Below are 19,028 nucleotides of genomic sequence, written 5' to 3'. Positions count from 1 at the left end.
TTTTCTTTTTGTAATTCGAAAATACTTTTTGAAACTATTTTTAAAATTTTTATTTTCAAATTTTTAATATTAATTTTTTTATTTTATAAATTTTAAATCTCAATCTCAAATCTCCACCCTTTAACTCTAAACCCAAGGTTTAGATTAGTTAACCCTAGGGCTATAAGTATATACTAGATTTTGACCCGCGCTTTGAAAGCGCGGGATAACATTTTGATTCAATTTTTCAATTCAAAAGTTACTAATTTTTTTGGTCTGGGTTTTAATATTTGAGTTTAATATCTGTAACTGAGACTAATTAATTTTGACGTCTCATTGTGATGAGCATTCATTCAATTTTCAAGTTATTGGGCTTGAGGTGTTAGGACCCGTTGAGAAACCAAAAATGTTTTTGGATCAGATCGATTCAGATAATTGGGTTTGGAAGTGCGGGACTATTTTTTGTTGATAATTTGTTAACTCATCTCTTAGTTCAGTAATATACAGTAGAACCTCTATAAATTAATAATGTTAGAACTTTGAAATTTTATTAATTTATAGAGATATTAATTTACAAAAGTTTCTTTATTTAGATTTCATATTTTAAGAAATATTTATTTTAAGATGAAAAAAATATTTGATTTTAGTTTGTAGACATTAATTGTTATTTTTTTGAAATTTGCTATTTATATTAATTTTATTATATTATTTGATGTATATAATACATATTGCATATAACTTAAATGTGGTTTTAGATAGAATATTACAAAATCGCATCAAAAATATATTAAGTGTTAATAAAATATAAAGATAATTCAATTGTGAATATAAATAAATCATATAATAATAGGTTCTTACTTATATAAAATATGTATACATATAAATTATTAATTATAATTTTAATGGGGCCATGTATTTACCTAGAATTTTCTAAAAAAATATTATCTTATTATTTTATCGATTTGTATCAAATTTTGAACCGGCCTAAGTTGGGACCGGTAAATTTTATTAACTTTATAGAGATTATTAGTTTATCGAGTATAGAGGTTCTACTGTATTAGACAAAGGTATTCAGTTTCCAAATTTTTCCCAGTTTGGTTCTAGTTGGTTGTGTTTTTGATATTTTGGTTCAAGAACTATAAGAACCGTTCGATTATTCATGGATTTTGTTATTTTGGTTTTCGGTTTTGCTCGGAAACAAATATTAAGAACCCGGTAAAATTTTGAGTTCAAATCGATTCTGGTTCAATTTCCATTCTTAGAATAATTTTGGGTAAAAATCATTTTTTAGGATTTTTGATAAAATATCAGATAACTTAAATAAATTTAAATATTTCAGATTAAAAATTATTTTGGTGATTCGGTTCTATCAAGAAATTAGAAATTTTCTAATTTTAATTTATTAAAAATCGTTTTATTTTTATTTTAAAATTTATATCTATGAATAAAATGGTTAATAAAATTATTAATAATTAGTATGCTTATTTTAAAGGTTACAAATTTGATATTGTTAATTAATTGAATAGGCTGGAGAAAGATTTTTAAATTTTAACTATATATTAAGGTTCAAATGGGCTTCTCACGCAAAGCCCTAAATATTATAATTTTGTTTACACTTGTTTATAATGTATTTGTTAATCTACAATATCTTACTTGTCATATATTTCTAAGTGAAAATATTTTTGGAGATTCTTTAATAAATACAAATTATGAGGTTGGAGATTTGAATAGCGTCAGGAATATTATCAGAAAAGGTAATTAGTTTGGTTGGTTGAAGACTACATGAAATTTTAGATTCACAATCTAATTTGTTTGAATTATTATGTTTGAATTCATTAGGAGATATTGTTCAGATTATATTCCTTAGCGTGCCTAGGTAATATTATGTTTATATATTAAATTGGACGAAAATCAACTTAACAAAAGTTAATACACCATGTTAAATTATATTGTTTAGATTATACAACAAATGTTGCAGTATTTAACAGCAGCTCAAATTGAATCAGCTGTTATCCTTCAAGTACCATAAACTTTCAGCACTTATACCTGTTTTCAGCACTCGTACATGTTAATACTAACATATTTATCCAAGGACGACCAAAACACCATATATAAAGACCTATAAACACTACCACCCTTCCTGTTTTTATATATATCCCAGGATTCCCTTTAAGGTGCAGCAACATATACCTTTGTATCCAGAACCTAGTCCATTGATAAAGCCCTTTCCAGTAAGCATAGATAACCTTAATGTCAGACCCACTGAGTGTAACCAAACTCATCATGCCGAGACTTGTACATTGGCTCCTAGTCCTAGCCATATAAACCTCTCTTATAAAACCATCGTTCAATATTCTCTTCAGTGTTCAAGACCCAGTGAAACACAAACATACCGAGAAAACCCACCTTGTTAGAAAAAAAAAACTTTTCATTTTTTTCCCCATTGTCCCTGTTGTTATATAACACCTAAACTTTGTAATATCTTTTGTCACCTTAGTTTGCCCCAACTTTTCATGAAAATGAACCGTAATTGCAAACATCCTCCGCAACAACGAATCTACTTCCCTCTTGTGCCTCCACAGAGATCGCTCCTCTGTCTTATCGAATCCGCTGAATCTTCATACTTCCCTTTCAGCTCGTCCTCTAGATCCAGATAAACTTCAATTGTACCTCATTCCAAATCGACCAAAAAGGTACCTCGAAATTTCGAGTAAACCCCATCAGAAAACGGAAACAATCGAACCCGCTTTCCATAATTTTCTGATCGAACCCATGTCGTGAAAATCCCAGTCACAATCAAAGATCTCACACCAATCATCATAGAATAGAACCCACATAATACTCTCGTTTTAGTTGAAAGGGATAATAAGATAAATAAGAAAACATATTGTTTGTTGGAAGTAAATGATTTCGTGAAACTAATTAAAAGTATTAAATGGAACTAATTCAATTTAATTAAAATCATAGTTTAAAAATATTCAAGTGGCAGTATCTTGTAAATATGATTAAAACAAAAGGATACCTCAAAAAAGGGCCTTCTGTTTTAATAGTATTGATTTACATTTTTAATAAAATATTTTGATCATTTTGATCATTTGAGTCTATATTTGTGACATAAACTTGGGGAAATTATACATTTACACTTTGTTGAGTACCCCTTTTCAAATTTACACTCAGGAGGAGGACATTTTCACAAATACCTAATTGTTTAGTAGCCGAAAGACAATAATAACCCTCGCAATTTTAACCTTTTCTCTCGAATCTCTCTAGCTCGCCATCGAAGGCGACGAGATTACAGAGCTACGACGGCGATTCTAGCAACGGCGACGACAAAAGGTCTTCTCTCTCACTAGTCACGCCGTCTCTCTGGAAAGAGCATCCGGTGACGACGAATAACAATCAGACTATACGATTCAAAATTTCATCTCAAAAAATGTCGTCTACTCCTCACGATTCTCCTCTACACGATTCTCCTATACACGATTCTCCTCTTCACGATTCTCCTATTCATGATTCTTATCTTCACGATTCTCTACAAGTAAGTACCTAAATTATTGTTTGTTTCAAGTCATTTTTTGAATTTGTTATTTCTGTTATAAGAAAATAGAAGAACATTGGTTGAGGATTGTCATGTTTCTAGTTAGATCTAAGAGAAATAGTATCGATAGTGAACATTGAGTTTTTTTGAAAAATTATAAGCCTTTATAAATGTGGGTTTCAAGTAATTATAAAATGCGTGAACTCAAGAAGTGTTGTCTTGTATTGCAGTTGGATAGCAACGAGTTTTGCACAACCTTGAAATTGCCTGGGAGGGTTTATGAAGCTGTAGAAACACCAGATAATCCCAAAGCGATAATCCATCACTCAAAGATTGATTATATCGAGAAGGTGGAAGATATATTAGGAAAAGAAGAGTTTTCTTTCATAGAGAACTCTCACATTGGGAGCATTTTGAAGTTGGTTAAAAGGAATAGGGTTCAATTTTCAGAAGAGTTGTTCCATTTTCTAATGCAGCGAAGAGTATTGACGCAAGGAGAGGATCTCTGGTTTACTTTCTCGGACCAGCCTATGAGGTTTTCACTAAGGGAATTTCATCTGACAACAGGCTTACGTTGTGAGGAAGATCAGACAATAACAGAGCCGCTGTTCAAAATAATGAAGAAGCCATACATTTGGATGCTGGGCAAGATTGATAAGTTTACGGTGAGAACGTTATATGAAATGTTTAAAAAGAAAGCACGAAGCATGCCAACACTAGAAAGATTATCCCTTGGAACAGCAATACTCACAGAAGCGGTAATTATGGCAGAAAATCCGAGTTCTAAAATCCCGAGAGACAGGTTGCAGCGTTATATGAACTATCGCTCACACAAGATTGCTTGGGGTAAAACTGCTTATAGAATCTTGATGAGAAGTGTAAAAAGTTTGAGTGCAAGTTCCTGGACAGGAGATAGTTATGAAGTGAGTGGTTTTGCGCTAGCCATAAATCTGTGGGCAATGTCATCAGTGAATGTGCTTGGTAAATCTTTGGGAAAGCCATGCGAGACATCCTCTTCTTCTGATCCGTTGTGTCTACATTGGGACTCAACAAGAACTCCGACAATAGCTGAAGTGTTAGAGCTGGAGAAGATAAACAATGTGAGTTTTTATAAGCGTATATAAATATATTCGTATTGTATTGTTTGAAAAGTGGATTTCTAGGGACTCCTTGAAAAGGTCCACAAATCGGTGTCTTGTAGGATTGTAAATTTGACATGTGTTTATACAAGATTATAAATGTACTTTTATAAGGACTATATAAATTAATATATAAGAGGTTTACATAGATATGTTTTATTTATTCTACAGGTTGAGGTTAGCACAGTGATTGGATTGGCTGAGGAATACAAACATTTGGTGGGGGCAACACATAGTGACGATGCTGACTTTCACAGTGTTGTGAAACTAGTTCAACAAGGATACAAAATGAGGAGAAGCGATTGGGAGAAAGGTTTTGTGGATATGTTTGTTGCAACAGAAGATATAGGTCAACAACGCAAGACAAAAGACGAAGATGCAGAGCATGGTGAAGATCTGAACCATAATGAAGATGAAGAGGAAAAGAAAGATGAAGAGGAAAAGACAGATGAAGAGGAAAATAAAGATGAAGAGTATCAAAAGGATAAGGAGCAAAGAAAAGATAAAAATCATTCCATGTCTAACAGCGAGAAACTTGATAAGCTAATCCAAATGGTTCGTGATTTGGATAAGCGAGTAGTAATGATCCAGAATGTTTTAGGAGTTAAGGTAACCAATTCAATTTTACCAATTACTTATCAAATTTCGCGTGTTATTCCTCTCTAATGATTTCACTTGTTTTTTTGAAGTTTAACGACAGTTCACCAAACAAAGAAGATTGTGAAAATGGAGCTAGTTCTGGTGATAGAAGAAGTGCACAAGATTATGAAAATGAAGAAGATACAATTAATGAAGAAGCAAACTCTGATGATAAAAAAAATGCACCAGATGATGAAAATGAAGAAGATACAATTGCTGAAGCAGCAAACTCTGAAGATACAATTGCTGAAGAAGCAAACTCTGGCGATGGAAGAAGTGCACTGGATGATGAAAATGAAAAAGAGATATGTGATGAAGAAGCAAAATCTGGTACAGAGCATCAAAGGGAAGAAGAGAATATTCTTGGGGAAATTGAGACTACACAAAAAATCACTCAAGACGAAGACACAGAAAAACTTGAATCAGAAAGTTGCTTGAAACAAACGTCGCAGGTATGAATCTAAAACAGGATATAAAGGTTTATAAATTTTTTAATTTAGTGATAGGCAAATTGAATTTCTTATTTCTTTTGTAGGTTACGTCGCCTACTCCAACATTCAATACTCCAAACTTTGATACAAGGGTACAAAATTAATATATTTTATAAGGCCTTGTAAAAGTTTAATGTATATAGCATAAACATCTAATTTTCAAATATTTTGTCTGAAGGTTTCATCGCCTAATCCAACATTTACGTCTCCTAAGTTTGATCTCCTTTCCCAAGAAAGTCATAGTGGAAAGGGTACAAATGAGGTATTTTATAAAGCTTTATAAACTATTTCATGATCGTTAAGGTCTCTTAAACAATTATATAAAAACGATTTGCATGAATCAGGTTCTTATGAGAGATGTTTATGAGATTCCTGTTTTCCAACCTCTAATGAAAATAAAAAAGAGATTGGTACAACAACACAGCCAGGTTTGTTTTCCAAACTTTATGAGTATTGATTTATTTTATAGACTTAATAATCCTTTGTAAAAAGGGGACTATTTTTTTTGTTCTGTAGGTAAACGAAGATGTTGAGCCTCCACTTCAAAAGAAGTTTAAAGCTGATACAGATAATGTTCCGCTAAGAAGAAGTGAAAGAGGTCAAATACCATCCATTCATACACAACCACCGTTTACAGGAGCAAGGAAGAAACATCCGATTCTTCATCCCTTTGAGCCAGTTGATAAAACAAGAAAAGAAAAAATGAGAGAATGGAAAATGTCAAACAAAAGAAAGTAAGTTTTATTTTATAAGAAGCTATATATTTCATGAAACTAGATATCTACATAAAAAAGTATGAGTGTCCAATGTAGGAAGCTGAGAATCAATCAAGAGATAGTAAACGCAAAGTGGTTTTCGGATATTGAAACTCCGGGAAAAAAACTTTCAAAAACGGTTAGACTATATGTGAACAAAAATTCTTTATAATCCCTTATAAATTTATATTAATCTTCTTTATAAAACTATATGATCGCTATTCTGAGTATTTGTTTTTTTTTTGTTTCAGCATATTGAAGCAGGTTTTGAGTTGCTGAAACTGAGACAGATAAACAATCCAGATTTGTTTCTGAACAAAACTGCCTTAGTTGTTGGAGTGAAGTTTCTTGAAGAAATAGATGAGTTTTATGATGAGTTTTTAGATGACAAGAAAGGTTTCCAATTTGGAGCAGGCTTTGACAAGTACAACATAGAGAAGAATATCAACTTCCTCTATTCGGCCATTGCAGTAGCAGAGAAGTATTGGCTTGGAGTTGTAATCAACTTGGAGAAGAGAAATATCACAGCATTCAATTGTGCAGCAATGAAGTTCACAGATGCGAGTTTGGTCCCTTACGTTAATGCATATGCGATGGCTCTCCCATTCATGATTCGCTACTTCTTCAAAGATGTCAGCATGGATACAAGCAAGTTCTCGATAAAAATTGTATCTGAAGGTTTCCCACAGGTAACATCTTTATAACCGCTTATAAATCTTTATGGTAGATTTGTATCCAGGTTCTTCAGATCAAATAACTTATATTATAATTTATCTGCTAATATATTACTAAAACATATTTGTTTAAGGTTCTTAAAATAGAAGACAGTGGAGTTTATGCATTGAAGCTGATAGAGTGCCATGCAATGCGTATAGTGGATTTGACAAAGCTGAGTGAAGAAAAAATTGCAATCATCCGAGAAAAGTTGGCGGTTGATATCTTCTCGGAATTACAATGAATACTAATGTGGGAATGAACAAAAACTTTATAGCTTGCTTATAGTTATGTGTGAACAACTATCTGTTTTATGCGTGTTTGGTAAACTTTGTTTGTAGAATTCTGAGTATTATGAGTTTATGACTTGGATTTATGGTTTTCCTTAAATTTAGAAAGTTCAATGGTAAATTTGTATTTCAGTAGCTTTATAACACATTATTACAAATAGTTTATAACCTCTTATAAAATCAAAACAAAATGGTTTATTACAAATGAATTTACGATATATAAAGGAGTATATAAAAGTTATAAAGATTTATAAATCGTTTTTCAAGAGCTCATCAGTTCATAAAACAAAAAAGAATTAAGGTTTATAAAGTTGTATAAACAACCAAAATGATTGAAGCAATTTATAAAGGCTTCTAAATCAGTTTATATACAAAAATGATGATATGTAAGCAACATTATGAGTATACGTGCTAATCATAACGAGTAAGTAATATGGTCTAGTGGTAAGTTGAGGTTGCTTAAAATTTCAATTTAGACAGAAACCCGTGTTCGACCCATGACCTCAACGATTTATCTGTTTTTTTATCATTTACCAAAAGGGATGGCAAAACAGTAAATTTAACTCTTCTCACGCGACACGTCTTCATCTTCTTCACTATGACACGTTTTTTTTTTTGCTTTCTTGTTTTCTATCATTTCTTCATCGTTTCTCTATGTCCGTAAATTTCAAGAAGAAGAATCAACACAACAATCTTCCCCATTTTGAATCATTATCGTGGCAAAAGGTAATTGAGTTTCATCTTCATTTTTGAATCAACAATCTAAATTGAATTGAATTTTTGTTTGAAACCTAATTGATTGACTTAAAATCTCAATCTGTTTCAGTTTCAGTTCCAATTCAACTTGAATCGAATTTAGCAAAAGTTAATTCAAGAACATTCACTGTATTCTCTTTTGATTTTTTATATTCAATTTAGATCAAATTGAAATTCCTATTTGCTTTTGTATATACACTCCAAAATCGAATTGAATTTTTGTATGGAACCTAATTGATTTATCTAAAATCTCAATTTGTTTCAGTTTCTTGGATGCATGTCGTTCATTTGATCTTAATTCACCTAGTTTCTTTCTTTTCTTGATTTTTTTTTTGTGATCTGCATTTCCGATTCCTCCTCAGGAAGATGAAAAATAATTTGAAGAAAAAAGGAAAACTTTTGTCTATTGCCAAAGATTGTGAAGTAGAAGTATCTATTCAAGAAGATGGGTTCAGAGGTTCTTGGTATAGAGCTATCCTCGAGCAAAATCCGACGAGAGTAACAGGAAAAAAGCTTCGGGTTAGTTACAAAACTATGTTCAACGAAGATGGTGTAAGTCCTTTGAAGGAAACTATTGAAAGAAGTTTTATTCGGCCAGTCCCGCCAGAGTGTCTGAATGAGGGTGTCGTATTCAAGGAAGGGTCGGTGGTGGATGCTTATTTTAATAATGGTTGGTGGACTGGTGTTATCGTAGTTGAAAGGCCAGATGGTAGTTTTTTGGTTTACTTTGATGATCCACCAGACATAATGAGATTCATCAGAAGCCAACTGAGACCTCATGCTGATTGGATCGGCTCCAAATGGGTCAAAAGCAAAAACAAGGTATTGTTTTTTTTTGTATGTTTTAAGTTATAAAATTTTGAATGTTTGAGGGCTTTAGCTTATATATGATTGTTTTGGAATTGAAGGTATTGAGTCAACACATGTTTACGAGAGGGAAGTTGGTGGAAATGACCCGTGAAATTAGTGAAAGTGAAAAGGAAAAAATTTGGGTCCGAGCATTGGTAATTACAGAAGTTCGGAAACAAGGAGATGATAGAAGAAAATTTCTGATCAAAAGATGTACAATCTCACAAAATTCGAGTGATGAAGCGGAAGGAAAACATTTAATAGTTGATATTTGCAAAATAAGGCCATCTCCTCCTCGAGATCTTTGTGCAGAGTACAGTCTGAACGACTATGTTGAAGTGGTTGTTACCCATGGGTGGCGCAAAGGTCGAGTGACGGAAATTCTCCTTGAAAACAAATACAAAGTGTATTTCGCTGCCACAAAAGAGGATGCGGTTTTTAATTATACTGAGATTAGGCTGTCAATGGAGTGGCTAGGTGGTGGTAGTTGGATTCGCGCACATGAGGTATTTTCTCACACATAATTTGTATTCATTTTTGGTGCAATTTAAAATCTTCCTACACCATTTTTGCAGAGAGAATTTGAAAATAATGCTGGCACACCAATCAGACCCGGTCAAGATAGTCCTAGTAACACACTTGCCACCGATGAAGATGATACGTTGAATGATGATGCCACCAAAATCAGATCCGATCAAGAGAGCCCTAGTATCACACTTGTTTTAGAATCCAATGAAGAGGATAAGGTGAATGATGATGCCACAGAAATCACATCCTCTCTCGAGAGACACAGAAACACTTCTGTTTTAGAAGCCACTGAGGCTGAAACACAAAACCATGAAACCATATATGTAAGTTTTAGACTATCACCTATATATGTGTTCTCATAGGCTTCTTTTTCTTATCTTTAAACTATATATTTTTACTAATGATGTGTAGGGAAAGGAGTTACCATTACCTCATGAATCAGAAGATATGATGGATGATGTAGCCACTCCAATCATAGACCCTCAAGAGATTCCACGAGGTAAAATGTAGATTATGATTTATAAAAGCCTATAAATAATTTATAAAGACTTACAAATATGTGTAGTTTATAAGAGCAATAAATAGTTTACAAGGGCTTCTAAATCTATATAAAATTTTGACAATTATTTTGAAGGGCTTATAAGGTTTTATGAAGATTTATAAAATAAGGTAATATATAAAGACCTATAAACAATTTTAAAAGATTTATAAATCTGTATAAAATGATTTACAAATTTTGACAATAATTAATAAAGACTTATGAATCTCTATATAATAATTTATAAGGGTTAATAAAATTTTTTAAAAAGCATATAAATATTTTGCAGAAGCTTGTTAATCTATAATAGTTTATAAAACCGTTTTCTAAGCATTAAACCATAAATAAACTTGGGCCTTAAACATTGATAATCGAAATTGGGCCTTAGTGTAAAAAAAATAAAACCGTCACGAATTAGGGTAAAAAGTCGGGACTTTTCATCGCCTTCCTCCGTTCGCGTCTCTTCTGATACAGAGCTGAAGCGCATCTTTTGATCTCTATTTATACTCCGCCGTTCTACATTTCTTTGGTTACAAAAACTTACTTTTCACCATCGATTTCTCTTAACTCCGGTAATGTTATTGGTTCTTCTTAGCGATTCTTCTTCTCACTCTGTCATTTGCGATATATTTCATTGCTAGTTCTTTCGTTTTTGATGTGGTTAATCGATTTTAGAATGATCTATTATGATTTACAAGTGTTGATAAACAAAACCTTTATAAGTCATTATAAAACATATCTTTGACATTGCCATTTTGAATTGTTTCAGGTGAAACGATGAGTGAGTCTAATGACAAGATTGCTTTGCCAAAAAGAATCTCCGAAACTGGTACAAAAGGAGTCGTATTGCAAAGAATTAACAAGCGCTCCAATCTGAAGTTGGTTGGTAAAGTTGAAACCCTTTTGGGCAAAGAATTCAAGAAGCTTGAAGATTCATTCTTGGCTCCGGTAATTAAGATGGGAAGGAAGCAGAAGCTTATGGTGTTTTCAAGGCATTTGATTCATCACTTACTCTTAAGGAGAATTGATATAGGCGAGAAGGGTTTGTGGTTTACTTTTGGAGAACAACTAATGAGGTTTTCTCTAAGAGAATTCCACTTGACAACGGGTCTGCCTTGTGTTGTTGATAAAGATGAAGATGAAGCCGAGACTTCAGCAACAAAAAAGAAGAAGAAAGATCCATGGATGAACAAGAATCAAACTCTAAACACCTTGCTTAAGCTTCTTGTCGAAAAGAGTAAAGAGCTTACTGCTGATCAGAGATTAAGATTGGGAGCTACAATCCTTGTGGAAGGGATATTGATGGCAAGCAATCCGGTGACAAGTATTCCAGAAGAGCGTCTGCTTAGAGCTAGAAATTTCAAAGAGTTTTGCAAGTATCCCTGGGGGAATTTGGCCTTTGATTATTTACTGAAAGAAGTGAAGAGCTTTACCTATGCAAAGCTGACGGAGAATAATCAATACGCGATTTGTGGCTTTATATATGCGCTTCAGCTCTGGGCGTTATCTTCTGTGAATCAACTAGGCACATTCTTTGGTATTAGCGATGATGGAATTCAGTTTCCCTTGTGCTTGCATTGGAAAGAAACCAAAGCGCTTACTATTGAGGAGGTTAACAGATTCGACCAAATGGAGAAGGTAACCGTTTATAATGTTTTATAAAACTGTTTTAGTCTTTGCATTCTTCTTTTACCGATTGTTTGATCATATGCAAACACTTGTCAGGTTGATGTCAAATGTATCCTTGGAGATCCCGGATTGCATAGCGACTTGGTTGAAGATGTTGACTGTGAATTTGGAAGAGTTGTTGATCTTGTCAAAAGAGGATATCGTTTGAAGAGACAAGATTGGCTCAATAGAAGTGTCGACATTGCCGTTGCTGAAGCTGAAGTGGACGAAAATAATTCTGTTCCTGGGATTGATGCAACTGATCAAGAAAAGATTGAATTCCTCAATAATAAGGTAGTGTCTCTTGAAGAAAGAGTGAAGTACCTTGAAGGTCTTTTGAACATTCGTGGAGAAACTGTGAAGGTAAACTACTTTCTATATTTGTTTCGTGTTGTAAATGACAAAAAGATTCATATGCTTCTAACTTGTAACAGGAAACTGAGAAGTCAAAAGAAACTGAAGCCGCCACAAAAACCAAGGTTTGCTATCTATAACGTCTTCATATTCTTAATACAATGTGTGTGAGCTCACATATAATATTTCAGGTAAATGGACAGAATGCCGATTATGAACTTGACGAAAATGAAGTTTTAGGAGTTTATATAGATGCCAAAAGAAAGGAAATCGCTAAGGTTATTTTATTTTTGATATTTTATAATGTTGTTATTAAATTCGAAATTGCTAAGCTAGTTTTTTTTCTTGTAATATTAGAGAAAGAAGAATGGTGTAAGACCTCCACGTGAAGTAGGACATCAAGATGAAGATGATGTAGAAGTCGAAGTCAATGAAGTAAGCTTATTTATAACACTTTATAAATTGAAAACCGTTATAGAATTATAAATCATTAAAAATATGTAATTTTTTTTTTAAAATAGGAACAACCACAAGAAGAAGAGGAACAACAACAAGAAGATGATACAGAAGACGATGTGGACGATGGTGATAAAGAGAGTGAAAATCCGGAAACCAATGAAGTAAGCTGATTTATAAATCTTTAAAAACTGAACAATCGTTTTAAATTTATAAATCATTATAAATATGTAATCCTTTTATTGAAATAGGGACAGACACAAGAGGAAGAGGAACAACACCAAGAGGATGACGCAGAAGTCAATGAAGTAAGCTTATTTATAACCCTTTATAAATTGAAAACCGTTATAGAATTATAAATCATTAAGAATATGTAATCTTTTTTTTTTTAAATAGGAACAGCCACAAGAAGAAGAGGAACAACAAGAAGAAGAGGATACAGAAGACGATGTGGACGACGGTGATAAAGAGAGTGAAAATCCGGAAACCAATGAAGTAAGCTGATTTATAAATCTTTATAAACTGAACAATCGTTTTAAATTTATAAATCATTATAAATATGTAATCCTTTAATTGAAATAGGAACAGAAACAAGAGGAAGAGGAGCAACAACAAGAGGATGACACAGAAGTCAATACAGATGTTGACGTCGGTGCTAAGGAAAATGGATCTGAAAACCCCGTGAAAGGTTCAAAGAAACGTGGAAGAAAGGTAAATATCTCTCAGTGTATAAGGGTTTATAAAATGTTGTTTAGTATAATCTATGTAACTTTTTTTATTGTGTCATCAAAATTGAAGGATGGAGAAGAAAATGAGGATGCATATGAAAAGCCCGTGAAGGTTACAAGGAAAAGTGAAAGAGTAACTAAGGTAAATATCTCTCTGTGTATAATGCTTTATAAAATGCTGTTTAGTATAATCAATGTAACTTTTTTTATTGTGTCATCAAAATTGAAGGGTGGAGAAGTAAATGAGGATGCATCTGAAAAGCCCATGAAGGGTACAAGGAAAAGTAAAAGAGGAACTAAGGTGAATATCTCTCAGTGTATAAGGGTTTATAAAATGCTGTTTAGTATAATCAATGTAACTTTTTTTATTGTGTCATCAAAATTGAAGGGTGGAGAAGTAAATGAGGATGCATCTGAAAAGCCCATGAAGGGTACAAGGAAAAGTAAAAGAGGAACTAAGGTGAATATCTCTCTGTGTATAATGCTTTATAAAATGTTGTTTAGTATACTCTATGTAACTTTTTTTATTGTGTCATCAAAATTGAAGGATGGAGAAGAAAATGAGTATGCATATGAAAAGCCCGTGAAGGTTACAAGGAAAAGTGAAAGAGTAACTAAGGTAAATATCTCTCTGTGTATAATAGTTTATAAAATGTTCTTTCTGATTATCATTTCTGATTTACAAAGGCTGTTATTAAAATCGAAATTGCTAAGTTATTTATTTGTCTTGTAATATAAGGGAAAGAAGAAAGGTGTAACACCCCCACGTGAAGTACAACAACAAGTAGAAGATCATGCAGAAACCAATGAAGTAAGCTGATTTATAAGTCTTTATAAACTGATTGACTTTTTAAATGTTTAATATGCTCTATGTAACTTTACTTATTGTGTCATTAAAATTGAAGGATGGAGAAGGGAATGAGGATGCATCTAAAAAGCACGTGAAGTTTACAAAGAAGAATGGAAGAGGAAATAAGGTAAATATCTCTCTATGTATAATGGTTTATAAAATATTCTTTCAAATTTCATTGACTACATCCAATTATCATTTCTGATTTTCTTAATTGTTATGCTTATAAAGGAACACAATGTTGGCACCCCCAAATCGAAAAAACAAAAGAAACAATTTGAGAAAGATTCAGCTGATGATGTGATAGGAAGTGTTTTGGAAGATCTTAAAAATGCCGATTAGAAGCATCGCGAATTTGAAGAAATGAAGCTCTTTCAGTTTTTTAGTACTTTTAACAAATATCTATGGAACTTTTTCAGTTTTAGTGTGTTATCTTTTGATGATGTCTTCAATGAGGAACATCTTTTGGCTTGTCCCTTAATCCTTCATGATGAGGAAAATATATTTTGGTTTGTACCTTAAACCTTTGCTAAGGAAACATATTTTATTTATGTTCATGCAAGTAAGCTAAGATATCAAACGAACATATAATTTCTACAATTAATCTGAATCCTAATGATTTATAAAGGGTAGTTTATGTAACCACACATTTCGTATAATAAATAACATAACTTCTATTAGACACCTGCAAAATTTATAAAGCATTATAAAATGATAGATGTAAAAATAAAAGGAACATAACTTCTATTAGACACCTGTAAACTTTATAAATCATTATAAAACGATAAAATGTAATAGTAAAAGGTTCCCCAAAATCTATTCGATTCCAATTCTCTCTTATAACATCATATAAAATAATCAATTGCACACAAGTTTTTATACTACTCTGTTATCAAATAGGCCTTACACAACTACCTTTGTTGTGTCCTTTCTGTCCACATCTGCTGCATTTGTAAGCCTTGGGTGATGGTTTAGATATGGGCCGATATTTTCCATACTCCCACGAACTTGGTATCCTCTTTTTTTTCCTCCTCCCACTAGGAAAGCGTGTAGATGGAGGGCGACAAACAAACGAAGCTACATGGGGAGGAATATCCCAATATGTTTTATCACCAACAGGATATACACTCTCTGAATATGCTAGTGTAAACCTAATAAGAAAATTAAGAGAATTAAATAAAGGTACAATAAAGACAGAAAAATGAAAAAGAAGTGTTGTAGAACAATATTTATAAAACCTTATAAATTTGATCAATTTTGTAAACATATATAAACGTGCTGATGTATTACCACAATGGCTGAGAGAACGGACCTTTCATTGGAGAAAAACTCATCGACATAATCATTTTCGTGCTTATTCCCAGATTTTGCAGCGGCAATTGCATGAGCACAAGGAAACTTCTCAATATCAAACACAAAACATGAACAATGCCTTGTTTGAAAATTCACCACTTGATCTCTTGTATCTCCCTTAACCTCAAACTCTGAATCATTGATTTTGGAAACTTCAAGGAAGCGAGACGTAAAATCATATAGCTCCTTCATCTTGTTCCCCACTTCGACAGTGACAGGGTGCATGTGACGAACTCCTTCCTCACGTCGTTCAGTGAACCACTTAGTCATTATCATCCTAATAGTGTCAAAAAGACAGACAATTGGATACTCACGACTCACTTTCAGCAAAGAATTTATAGATTCGGCCAAGTTTGACGTCATGATGTTGAAGCGATTAGCAGGAGAATAAGCTCGGGTCCACTTCCTGAAGTCTGCTTTACGAAGATAATCTGCTAATACAATGTCGGACTCCTCAATCTCTTGAAAATAGCAATCGAAATCAGCTTTGGTGTAGGCATAACCAGCTTCAACAACCAAAGGGACAAGTGTTGAACTTTTGAAATTGTCCTGGACATTCTTTTGAAAGTGAAAGATGCAGATTCCATGGTGAGCAACAGGATAATGTTGTAAAAGAGCTTTTTCAATAGAGGCCGCACGATCAGAGACAAAAACCAAATCCTCTTCATCAGGAATGATGGTTTTCAGACATTTCATAAACCAACTCCATGAGGCTTCATTCTCAGAATCAACTATAGCAAAAGCTATAGGATACAAGTGAAAATTACCATCTTGTGCTGTGGCAGCAAGTAGAGTCCCTTTATACTTTGATTTCAGATGGGCACCATCAACAGAAAGTACCTTCCTCATCAACTTAAACCCTCTGATAGATGGACCAAGCGACAAAAATGCGTATTTGAATTTCCCAACAGCATCAACTTCGATAAAAGTCACAGAACCTGGATTCTTTTCTTTTATCATGTGAAACCAACTGGGCAAAGCTTCATAACTGTCATCAGGAGTACCCCTAGCTATATCTTGGCCGTGCTCTTGAGACCTCCAAGCCTTTGAATATGTAATCACAACACCATGATCATTTCTAGCTTTTTCCATGATCTGTTTAGGTTTCAGCCCAATCTTTCCTCCTTCATAATGATTGCTGACCATAGTTCCCAACAATTTTGCAGTAGCTTGCCGATGACTAACAGTTCTCAGAGAAGTGTCACAAGTATGTTTAGATACATAATGACGAACAAAAAAACTCTGAGATCCTTTAACTGATTTTGCACGAAAACTCCAACTGCATCTTTCATCCACACAACTAAGAACATAACGTGTTTTGTCTGAATATTCTGTGTGGAACTCAAAGCTTTTACTAACTGCATGCAACCTCAACTTTGTGCTCATTTCCTTTTTATCCTTGAAAAACTTCCCGCAGAACAAATCATCATCATCACCACAACTGGGAGACAAGATATCTTCTCCCATGCTTTCTCTACCACGTCTACTGGAGAAAGATGGCAATTTTGACTTTCCAGACCCATATACAGCAAGTCCAATCGAGTCCAATCCTCTCTAAGATAAAAACATGAAACATATACATTAAAAATAGAATTTATAACCCATTATAAGACATTGATTAAACTCTCATATATTTATATTTGACAGAGGAAAAAGTTATATGTACCTTATTGCTAACAAGACCACTTGAAGGAGAAATAAGACTGTCGCTAATACAAGTATGTTGTATACCAGAGACTTCGTCAACTCTCTGAATGCTGTTCCATTCAGTCTCCGCGTGTGTTTTTGTTCCTCTCTAGAAAATTAAACATGTATTTATTACCTTTATAAGACATTATAATTATGAATGTTAAGGTAAGAGTTTTGAAAAGTACCTCAAATACATTACTACTACTCCAGCAATAGGCGAATCATGAGTACTAGAAATTTCATCTTGTGTCTGAATCATGTTTGACATAATCAATGGTGATTTTTGTGTTCCTGTCTGAAACATAAAAACATAAAGCTAGTAATGAATCTTGTAATGAAACATAAAAAGATAAAGCTAAATATATAATCATTTACAAGGCCTTATAAAAATGAGAGTTGTAATAAATACCTCACGCGGATTACTAGTTCCAGCAATAGGCAAATCATGATTACTATTTCCACCCCGTGGCTGGATCATATTTGACATAATCATTGGTGATAATTGAGTTCTTCTCTGAAACATTAAAAAAAAACATAAAAGCTAATAGTTAAAATATATTTGGTAATGATCCTGCAAAATGCACAACTATTATTATAAGGTCTTATAAATGTAAAAGTTGTAATAGATACTGCTATGGCAAACTTCTTCAAGCAATGAGCAAATCACTACTACTACATACTACCTTATAAAATAAATGATAACTCTAATAAACAAACAAGTTAGCAAAAGAGTTTCATGCAGTTACCTTAATGGTTACACATAGATGAAGGTCTCCATTCTCCTTAAGTTTGCTCAGATAAGATGTTACTTGACGATCATTCCTAATAAATGCTGGAGGAAGCTCTTTTGTACCAAAGTTTAATTTTGAAGGTGAGGCATAGCTAAGATTTACACTGTTTCTGTTGCCATCAATTCCAAAATCTTCTAAAACAGCCACAATCAAATCATTGTAGCTGATATCTTCATGAATCATACTAAAGAGGGCCTCGTTGATCATCCACTATGAAATCCCAGTGAATTCCATTTATTAGTTTCCATTCTCCACATATAGAACAAATTTCGAACACCATAACCTGATTATAAAGAACATGGGTATTAGAGAAGGAATGATCAACAAGATATATCAATAAGAAAAATACATAAAACTATATTCCTCATAGCTAAAAATTTATAAGGTTTTTATAAATCTGAGATTCGAAAACTTCATGAGAAAAATTCGTCTCCTTCCCAGAAACCGATCGATTTGAGAAACCAAGCAAAAATTACAGAAAAGAGACGAAAATCACTTTGTTACGTTCGTGAAGAGAGATTGATTCGATTGAGCTTGTAGTCTACGCCAAATCTCGTCGGACGTCAATGTCGCCTGAATAATCAAATCTCGCCGGTGAAAATGGCTGAAGTCGTCGAAACTCTCTCGACGGATCGAATCTCTCTCGCCGGAATCGATCTCTCTCGCCGGAATCGATCTCTCTCGAAAATCGATCTCTCTCGCCGGAATCGATCTCTCGTTGGAATCTCTCGATCGCCGGAATCAATCTCTCGATTAGGGGTTTTTGAATTTTCAATTTCTTGTGGGAGAAGACTTATGTTTATGTTTGATTAAATAAGGGTATAATGGTACTTTACCTACTAAAATTTTAAAGGTAAATTTGAAAAGTGTAAAGTTGAAAAGTGGTATTAGGAAAGTGGTATTAGTGGCAATTCCCCCATAAA

General features: G+C 33.2%; 3 protein-coding genes across 34 annotated transcripts in view; 2 read left to right on the top strand and 1 right to left on the bottom strand.

Moving 5' to 3' along the window:
• The first annotated feature begins 3,090 nt into the window (after positions 1-3,090).
• Positions 3,091-7,642, top strand: LOC117132522. Of its 2 annotated transcripts, none has more exons than XM_033286988.1 (11): positions 3,091-3,517; positions 3,748-4,617; positions 4,828-5,265; positions 5,346-5,747; positions 5,831-5,878; positions 5,965-6,048; positions 6,131-6,214; positions 6,303-6,520; positions 6,599-6,680; positions 6,793-7,219; positions 7,350-7,642. In XM_033286988.1, exons 1-11 carry the CDS (start codon positions 3,413-3,415, stop codon positions 7,355-7,357), a joined length of 2,766 nt encoding a protein of 921 aa, XP_033142879.1. In that variant the 5' UTR covers positions 3,091-3,412; the 3' UTR covers positions 7,358-7,642. The 2 variants fall into 2 exon arrangements, with proteins under 2 accessions (XP_033142879.1, XP_033142878.1); XM_033286987.1 differs by having other exon boundaries at positions 3,092-3,517; positions 6,793-7,230; positions 7,350-7,631.
• Positions 7,643-8,157: 515 nt separating this feature from the next.
• Positions 8,158-19,028, top strand: part of LOC117132521 — a 14,024-nt gene continuing 3,153 nt past the window's right edge. For 14 of the 31 annotated variants that reach the window (XM_033286978.1, XM_033286972.1, XM_033286963.1 and 11 more), the window contains exons 1-12: positions 8,212-9,123; positions 9,210-9,656; positions 9,726-10,001; positions 10,090-10,177; positions 10,986-11,854; positions 11,942-12,247; positions 12,319-12,363; positions 12,430-12,516; positions 12,596-12,673; positions 12,760-12,858; positions 12,946-13,002; positions 13,091-13,189. In XM_033286978.1, coding sequence (XP_033142869.1) covers positions 8,668-9,123; positions 9,210-9,656; positions 9,726-10,001; positions 10,090-10,177; positions 10,986-11,854; positions 11,942-12,247; positions 12,319-12,363; positions 12,430-12,516; positions 12,596-12,673; positions 12,760-12,858; positions 12,946-13,002; positions 13,091-13,189 — 2,907 coding nt within the window. In that variant the 5' untranslated portion in view covers positions 8,212-8,667. Of the gene's footprint in view, positions 9,124-9,209; positions 9,657-9,725; positions 10,002-10,089; positions 10,178-10,985; positions 11,855-11,941; positions 12,248-12,318; positions 12,364-12,429; positions 12,517-12,595; positions 12,674-12,759; positions 12,859-12,945; positions 13,003-13,090; positions 13,190-13,276; positions 14,042-14,161; positions 14,234-14,327; positions 14,400-14,503; positions 15,005-19,028 lie in introns of those variants that run through there. The other 17 variants (XM_033286985.1, XM_033286982.1, XM_033286981.1 and 14 more) reach the window with 17 other exon arrangements.
• On the bottom strand, positions 14,411-17,437 carry LOC117132524. The gene is made up of 3 exons (XM_033286990.1): positions 17,292-17,437; positions 15,585-17,179; positions 14,411-15,423 (listed from the first exon to the last, which is right to left on the bottom strand). The coding sequence occupies exons 2-3, from the start codon at positions 17,090-17,092 to the stop codon at positions 15,165-15,167; spliced, it is 1,767 nt and encodes a 588-aa protein (XP_033142881.1). The 5' UTR covers positions 17,093-17,179; positions 17,292-17,437; the 3' UTR covers positions 14,411-15,164.

This window comes from Brassica rapa, chromosome A03 (assembly GCF_000309985.2).
Source record: "Brassica rapa cultivar Chiifu-401-42 chromosome A03, CAAS_Brap_v3.01, whole genome shotgun sequence".
NCBI classification, from domain to species: domain Eukaryota; kingdom Viridiplantae; phylum Streptophyta; class Magnoliopsida; order Brassicales; family Brassicaceae; genus Brassica; species Brassica rapa.
Note: the sequence above shows the minus strand (reverse complement) of the source record. Positions and strands in the feature narration are given on the sequence as shown.